At 39.3% G+C, this 9,211-nt stretch overlaps 1 protein-coding gene across 1 annotated transcript; it reads left to right on the forward strand.

Moving 5' to 3' along the window:
- Positions 1-5,699: 5,699 nt before the first annotated feature.
- On the forward strand, positions 5,700-8,896 carry LOC100554951 (ferritin heavy chain A). Its single transcript, XM_003221834.4, has 4 exons — positions 5,700-5,931; positions 7,702-7,848; positions 7,959-8,084; positions 8,671-8,896. The coding sequence occupies exons 1-4, from the start codon at positions 5,830-5,832 to the stop codon at positions 8,824-8,826; spliced, it is 531 nt and encodes a 176-aa protein (XP_003221882.1). The 5' UTR covers positions 5,700-5,829; the 3' UTR covers positions 8,827-8,896.
- Positions 8,897-9,211: the final 315 nt, after the last annotated feature.

Genomic DNA, 9,211 nt, shown 5'->3' on the forward strand with positions numbered 1-9,211 from the left:
TTCTTCATGGAAAAATAAGACATCCCCTGAAAATAAGACCGAGTGCGTCTTTGGGAGCAAAAATTAATATAAGACACTGTCTTATTTTCGGGGAAACACGGTATTAGCTAACTGTCGTAGTTAATGCTATGGAATCCTGGGAGTTATAGTTTGGTGAGGCACCAGCACCCTTTGGTAATAAAAGCTAAATACTTTCTAAAACTATAACTCCCATGATTCTATGGTATTGATCCATGGCATTAATGGTATTAAACTGCATTAATTCTACAATGTAGATGTACTATAAGAGGGGGGAAATTGTTTCACGAACTACTCGAATGTCTCTATATACCACTCCAATTTAGGCTCTATTAGTCCAGGCTTTATTTAGAAATTCTGCTTCTGATTTTGTTTATTACCTAAGACCTAATATGCCTAATAATAGCAAGAAAAGTTCTGAAATATTCAATGCTTTAAAGCATGGGTAGGGAGGATGTGGTCTTACAGATAAAGTTGGTCTCAGTAGCCCCTACAACATGTTAGCAATGATGGGACCTGGAGTACAACAGCATCAAGAGGATTTAAAGCCGACCATTTCACAGCAAAACATTAAACCAAAATATTCCTCTGCCACCCCTTTGTATCCTCTGCACCTGAAAAACAGTTTTTCCCCTTTCACCCACAAAAATAGCAAAAAGCCCTGCAAAATAGGCAGTATTCAGGAAAGCACTAAAGTAGCCTCAGTCAAGTCTATTAACTCAAGGGGAAGACCCAACTTTGTCCAGGACTTTGTCTTTGCCCTTTGAGGGGGCATGTCATAAGAGGATGGACATAATGCACAAGAAGCCCTGAATCTTAAAAGATTTTGATGAGTTCAACATAAATAACTACATACATGACAGGATTCCTGCACCCTTAAGAGTATGTAACCGAAAGCCAGCAGGTGAGCAATAATTTGTGAGTAAGGAAAAGCTTTTCTGGTCGAATTTCTGCTTCACACATTTCTGATAAAGCCACAGGAGACTTGCAATGCTAAAAAAAGGTATTAAAAGCCCCACATTTTTTTCACATGTGTCAGGTTGTTCCAGTTGTTCCATTCATGTGCTTTTATCATTCACTTGTCTTTTTTTCTTAAAATCTCTTCCTGGATCAGATACTTGGGCCTCAAGAAGAATGCTACTGTGGACAAGTGGCTGTGTTGATCAGTGGGTTCATTGTGGTAATGTGGGACTAGTTCTCCCTCTCAATTTTTAACACCAGAAAATAACACCAGTATCAAAATGTATGATATCACAATTAATTTAAACATGAACCTCTTGAACTCTTTCAACATCCCCAGATTCCCAAACCCTCTTCGGATATTAAATTCCTCTCCTCTTAATCAGCCTTTACTCTGTCTCTGCGTGAGCTAACTGTATTTCATCCTGTTCCTATCTAACATTTTAATAGGCAAGCCCGGGCTGTGGTGCAGGCAGGAGAGCAAGCCAGCTGCAATTAACTGCAATGAATCACTCTGACCAGGAGGTCATGAGCTCGAGGCCACTCGGAGCCTATGTTTGTTTGTCTTTGTTCTGTGTTAAAAGGCATTTAATGTTTGCCTATATGTGTAATGTGATCCGCCCTGAGTCCCCTTCGGGGTGAGAAGGGCGGAATATAAATGCTGTAAATAAATAAATAAATTTAGGTCAGTGGTTCCCAAGCTCATGGAATACCAGGGCTCTACTTTTAAAATATGAATCTGTGCCAGTGAATGACTATTGGTTAGGACTGATATGCCTTCAATAGCCAGAAAGGTTATCCAAGCAATTATCCCCTTCATGGCTACCTATCAATATGAATCAGGCTTTTTAGTTTATGCTGATGCCAAAACCTTTATTTTATCAGTTTTAAACTTATTTTATGCAATGCTTTGGACACAAAATAAATAAATATGCCAAAACTAAATTTTGGAATAAGTTGGATTTACATACAAAACTATCAGATACAAAGCCCAATTTCAAACTATTTTAAGTACAAAAATGAAAAAAAAATGAATTATTTTAGGTAATAAAATAATATTTCCAAATGCCAAAATAAATGTTTGTGGTTATTGCCAATTTTTTCTTGTATCAGAATAAAGGTTTGCGGTTATATTTAGAATGTTTTCTCTTTATTTCCAAATCTGCAACATTACACAAAAGACTGACACAATGGGTGTAGAAGTAGATGACCTCCTCAATGGATTGTCACCATGTTGCATTTTCCAATGAACCTGTGGGCATAACCACCAGAGTCATGCACTCCCAGAAGGGGGGCCGCAGGGAAGGTTCCGGACAAAGCACAATCCAAAGACCTCAACGGCGGATCAGGTAGAAGATAACATAGTACATGTTACAACAGCTGTGAAGGCAGAAGAAGGCTGCAACAGACTGAGAAGCCATTATTGTTGTGTTAACCGCACCACTGGTTGGGACCCTCAATCTGTGAAAACTGTGTGTTGATCGGCTGTGCACCGACCTCCACACATTAAAAAACTCACGCACAGGCATCTTCCAAAAACTTGGAAGGCCATCATACTCAGACAATGAGGGATTGCTTTACTGGAACTAGAAGTAAAATAATAGGGGCTGGGCTGTGGCGTAGGCTGGTAAAGCAGCCTGCTGCAATAAATCACTCTGACCAGGAGGTCATGAGTTCGAGGCCAGCCAGTGGCGGGGTGAGCGCCCGTCAATTAAAAATAAAAACTAGCCCCTGCTCGTTGCTGATCTAGCAACCCGAAAGATAGTTGCATCTATCAAGTAGGAGATAAGGTGCCACTTATAAAAAGTGGGGAGGCAAATTTAACTAATTTACACATTGGAATGAGGAAGTGCGTCAGAGTGGATTATGAAGCAGCTGCTCCCCCCTGTGGCCAGAATCGAACATCCCCTCAGGAGAAGGTTAAATTGCCTCTGCGTCTCTGTCTCTGTCTCGGTTCTATGTATATGGGCATTGAATGTTTGCCCTGTGTGTGTATAATGTGATCCACCCTGAGTCCCCTTCGGGGTGAGAAGGGCGGAATATAAATACTGTAAATAAATAAATAAATAAGTAGATGAGAGAAGGAAGAACTTTGTGGGTTCACAATGCTTGGAGACAAAGTTAGGGTTCCCTGGAGAAAAACACCTTATGGAAGTTTCTATGACTAAAAAAGTTTGAACCTCTGCTCTAGGTTATGTTTCTCACCTCACTAATTCCCTTCACTGCATTCCTCAGGGTGTGATTGGGTGGCTCTAACTAGATTTGCCCAGCTTCTTGTTTCACGACATCTGCAAAGAAATATCCAATTATTACCACTCCAAGCTGCTTTCATCCATTTACTCCCTGCTTCTGCTATCATGCCTCATTAGTGTTCGACTTTTTTGCCATCTCACTAAAACCCCATAGATTTCTTTGATAAGATAAAATGTGATTATCGATACAGAGTACTATGATACATTGACCAGGGTCTTACATCATGTGTCCATCATTTAAATCTACACTGAAATAGCTAAGTGGTGGTTGCTCTACACATCCTTCTGGTGAAAACCATTGCCATATAATCCAGATTATCAAATCAGATAATCCACATTATCTGCTTTGAACTGGATTATGAGTCTACACTGCCAGAGAATCCAGAACAGATAATCTGGATTTTATTTGGCAGTGTAGAGGGGGAATCTCAATTCCTGCAGCTATACTTCATTGCTGTGTATCTTAGGATCTGTAGTGGTGGAAAATGACTTCTCTCCCTCTTCAATATTATATCATTTCAAATATTGAAACATTATTATGTCAAAACATGGCACAATGATCTATTTCTGAATCTGTTTGATGTTTCTGCAGTCCTAGGGCCCTTCCACACAGCCATATAACCTAGAATATCAAGGCAGAAAATCCTACAATATCTGCTTTGAACTGAGATATCTGCGTCCACATGCCAGTCTGCCATATATTCCAGTTCAAAGCAAATGTGTGGTTTTATTCAGCTGCATGGAAGGGGCCCTAGTTATTTATAGGGTACACTGAAGGCTCTTTTGAACAGCTGTGCAGTGTGCACCATCCAAGAGTGACTACATGGGTTAACAACAATTACACTGACGGAACACCACTTTCACAACTGTGAATTTGATATAGGCATTAAGTGCAGGTCACAAAAGTACAAGCACATGCATATGGGAATCTAAGTGTACATAAGGAAATGGGCCAGGATATTTTATACCTCACCAATTTCCCATAAGGTCAAAAGAGGGAACTGGCCCATTTTAACAGGTTACCCTTTAGAGAAAAAAACCCTAAATTGGGAGCTACTGATACCCTGTTTCCCCTAAAATAAGACATCCCCAGAAAATAAGACCTAGTAGAGGTTTTGCTGAATTGCTAAATATAAGGCCTCCCCCGAAAGTAAGACCTAGCAAAGGTTTTGTTTGGAAGCATGCAGAACACCAGAGCATGCAGGATCGGTAAATGTAATACTATAGATTGTTGTACATGGAAATAATAGTAGTAACAAGAAATTCTTGATAGGATTCACAGTTTGTCTGGTTATGTTGGTTTGTGATGACAACTACTGTACGGTATATAATAAACATTCATTTTTTGTCAATAAATGTAAATTCTTCTTCATGGAAAAATAAGACATGCCCTGAAAATAAGACCTAGTACATCTTTGTGAGCAAAAATTAATATAAGACACTTATTTTCGGGGAAACATGATATGTCCAATGCTAAGCAAGAGGGTTTTTTTTTTTCTTTTTCGTGTCAGGAGCGACTTGAGAAACTGCAAGTCACTTCTGGAGTGAGAGAACTGGCTGTCTGCAAGGACGTTGCCCAGGGGACGCCCGGATGTTTTGATGTTTTTACAGACGGCCAAGAGTTGTGAACCCAAGTCATCCCATTTCCTAGTACTCAAGCTGGGGGTGATGGGATATAATAAATTCAATGGGCTAGAACTGCAATAAATGCTATGCACTCTTACATGCCTCAGAATTCTGATTCAACTGAATCCTCTGTCACTGATCAGAATGGTGCAGATTTATCCAAGTTGATTAAGGATGAAGCCCCATTTAATTCAGGAGGATTAATTCCCATAGAAGGCATTACTATGTAACGTTGCAATCTTACATACAAATACATTGGAGCCAGTCCCACTGAAAACAGTGTGGTTTACTTGGAAGTTGGTGTGGAAGGAATTGCTCTTAAAGACACATTCTTCTCAAAAAGCTTTATTCCCCAAAACATATGCATTTCCTTAAACCCCTGGCACTATGAGGTAAATACTGTTGAAATACTGTTAAAAAATTCTCGCTGAAAGATGAGTAGAAAAATAATAAAAAAGAAAGCTTCAAAAATGCATGGTGTTTGTTCCACTTGTTGGACTACATGTCCCAGCACTCCTTACCATTGACTGTGATTGCTGAGGCTACTGGGGAATCAAATCATATTGGCAGGATTTCATAATTTCACCATATTCTTCTCAGCTGTTTGCTTATCTCCCAGAAAAAAACCCAATTCTACTAGGTTTTCCTCCTACAGTTGATTGGTGGGCTTACAAAGAAAGAAATTCCTATCTGTGAGCAAAGCTACTTCTCAAATATTGGCTCACATTATTACCACCTGGGTCATCTCCTCCTTCTAATTAGTAATGGGATTTTTTCTCTTCCACCCATAAGTCTGATAATTGGGTTGATAAGCAACAGACTTTCGACTGGATGGTTCGATTGCTAATTACAGATTCATCAGTGTCTGAATTGTGTATAAATACACTGTAAATTTACACTGGGCCACAACTTTCTATAGCAGTGTTTGATTTAGTGCTTGTTATTTTGCTCTGTTTTTTCCTAGGCAAAAGTAATGACTTCTCAAATACGCCAGAACTACCAGGCAGAGTGTGAAGCCGCTGTGAACAGACTCATTAACTTGGAACTCTATGCTAGCTATGTGTACTTGTCTATGGTAAGTCTTTCTCTCATTAGGAAACAACTTGTCAATGTGATCTTCTCTGTGTATATAAACTATTTTACCCCAGACCTATGGGTATCAATTCAACATTAACTTCCCGTGAATTTAGGGGGTAGATTCCTAAGCATAGTGTGCTCTTGGTATCCACCATGGTTTGGTTCCTGGGCTCTTCATACATAGCAAAATCTGTGGCTGCTCATGTCCTTCTATATACAGTGGCATAGTAAAATGATGTCCTTCACATAAAATGGCAAACTCAAGATAAGTTTGTGGGAAACATTTTTTCAAGACGGGGATGGTGGAATCTATGAGATATCGACTCAATGGATATGGAGGGCCAACTGTAAATAGGCATATGCTTCTATCCTGGGTTCAGTGTTTGGAAATGTTATTTTATTTTAATAATACAACTCCTAGAAGCCTGAAGTCAGCATGGGCAGTCATGCTAGCTAGGAGATTCTGGGAATTGTACTTTATTTTTATTTTTTGCAAAGCTTTACTCTAGTTCATGGGACCGTATTTAGATTTTATTTTATTTTTAAAAACTATAATTCTAGGCTTCTCTCTCTGGTTGATGCTTTAAACCTATGCCACCCAAATCATTTCTGGAGAACTGAGTAAACCTCCTACACTGAGGGGTTTACACAAGCAAGTAACTATCACGGTGTTACATGATTGTTTTTCATCATTAGCTGGACACACAAAGCATACCATCCAACGTTTCAGGGAAAATCAGGGACATATGTGGCCAAGCAACCTGAGAATATGGTTAAGATAAAGGTTTTTAATAGGCAATAACACAATTTACCTTTTTCTGGGAAGGGCAATGTTCTGGCTTCTATCCTTGCTCCGTTAAATGCAAACTACTTTGTCCTTTGAATTTAGTTTGCAGCAAGCAGTTGAAGTGGGCTAAGGGCAAAGGGTGGAAAATGTGAGGGAGAGAAACTGGGACATTTTAAAAGCAGTTGAAGTGGAACAGCAGAGAATTAATTGGGGCTGCTTTGCCAAATTGGGACAGCTGGAGAATAAGCAGTGTCCAAAAAGAGGTGATAAATAGGATGTGAATGGAAACTCACATGTTGCCTGCCTCTTTGAAGTTTAGATCTGCTTAGGCAAAAGGTCATTACTCCATGCATTGCTGAAGACTGGAACACATTCAAGATTTAGTACTCCTCTTTGTATTGTGTATAACTAGAGGGGAAAGAACTGGGATCCATCTTTGAATGGCTGTAGGTGAGCTACCTAGAAGGAGACAGGCTTCTATAATAACTGTCTGTCTCAACTACTTCTGCATTATGACTGCATAATTAATACAACCGGTTACCTTAAAATTGTTATCTTAAAACTGAGTTAATCACCACTGAGTTAAGGCAGGAGAACACAATCTACACTAGTTTGAGTAGGTAAAACTATAATCAAGTTATATTAATAAATAAATCTGAGCCCTATCTAATTGTGTTGACACACAATTGGCATGTTCTCTACCATTTGGACTGCAGAGTAAATTATTAACAACTATAAATATATCTGTACTGCACAGCTAGAGCAATTTGGTATTACTTTAATTACTATGGCTCATTCCCACATAATCTTGGGATGTGTAGGCTGGTGAGGTATGAAGAGTTTTCTGCTAGAGAGCTCCAGTATAATAGAATTCCAAGAACTTCAGCAAACTACACAACCTAAGATTATGTAGGAGGGATCCATGGCCACCTGAGTTCGATTGTTTACACCTTTCCATGTTTTATGCTGTTCCCCTTCTAGTCCTACCACTTTGACCGTGATGATGTAGCCTTGTGCCATGTAGCTAAGTTCCTTAAGGACCAATCCCAGGAAGAGACAGAGCATGCTGAGAAATTCATGAAGTATCAGAACAAGAGAGGAGGTCACGTTCTGCTCAAGGACATCAAGGTAAAAGATGTAGAAGGTCTCAGGTGGGATTCCATTAAAGTAAAGAAGATGTTGAGATTCAAAGCTTCTGCTGTGTTACTTATCCACTTGTTGTTCATACCTTGACACAGAAGCCAGAAAAAGATGGTTGGGGCAATACACTAGATGCCCTCCAGAGTGCCTTGGCACTGGAGAAGGAGATCAACCAGGCCCTACTGGATCTGCACAAGCTGGCAACTGAGAAAGAAGACCCTCATGTGAGTTTGCAAACATAGAAATAGCAAAGTTGTACCATATGGACAAACTATCATTAGATAACTCCATGGTTTCCAATCTTTGGTCTTCCAACTTTTTTGGACTTCAGCTCTCAGAAGTCCTAACAGTTGGTTTGAATTTCTGGGAGTTGAAATGCCAAACACCTCGAGAAACAAGGGTTGAGAACTGCTAAGGTTAGATGTAGAGCAATATGAATTGAAATATTGTTATACTGGTCAGGAGAATCTACATTAATGTTGCCAAGTTACAACATTTTAAAAGTGTTTTCTTCCATAGCCTTTAAAATCAAGAAGTTGCAAATTCCTGTGGCTTTAAAGTACAGGCCATTTGAAAAAGAACTCCCTAGTTTTAATGTAATTTACTGTAGTAATGTAGTTTTAATGTAATTTACACCCTGTATATCTCACAGGCACTGTTAAAGGTGTCCTTTCAACTCCAAAGAAGATAAATGCCATAGTGTGTGGCTTGATCCTTGTTTACAGCATATAAGTGTGAAGGCTTAATCTTAAACCTGGAAAGTTAGTATTCTCAACACCCTTTGCAATGTTTTGTCTCTTGATCACTTAGCTGTGTGATTTCCTGGAGTCTGAATTCCTGGAGGAGCAAGTAAAGGCCATCAAGCAGCTGGGAGACCACCTTACCAACTTGAAACGTTTGGGCCTGCCCCAGAATGGCATGGGAGAGTACTTGTTTGACAGACTGAGCTTGAAAAAGAGCAGTTGAATTCTCACATCTGATAGCTTAAGTTGTACTTGTTCTGAAAGGAAACAAATAAAAAAAATCAAATCAATAAGTTGTCTAGTGTGTTCAGAAACATATTCATGAAGTGACTTCTTTTATTTTCATTTCATTATTCTTGGGTGTTTTGCTCCCTCCATGTGCTCCCGCTCCTAAAACCTGTCTGGAAAAAGAAAATACAGTAGAGTCTCACTTATCCAACGTAAACGGGCCGGCAGAACGTTGGATAAGCAAATATGTTGGATAATAAGGAGAGATTAAGGAAAAGCCTATTAAACATCAAATTAGGCTATGATTTTACAAATTAAACACCAAAACATGTTAGACAACAAATTTGACAGGAAAAAGTAGTTCAATACACAGTAATGCT

Source organism: Anolis carolinensis, chromosome 5 (genome assembly GCF_035594765.1).
Source record: "Anolis carolinensis isolate JA03-04 chromosome 5, rAnoCar3.1.pri, whole genome shotgun sequence".
Taxonomy (NCBI): Eukaryota; Metazoa; Chordata; class Lepidosauria; order Squamata; family Dactyloidae; genus Anolis; species Anolis carolinensis.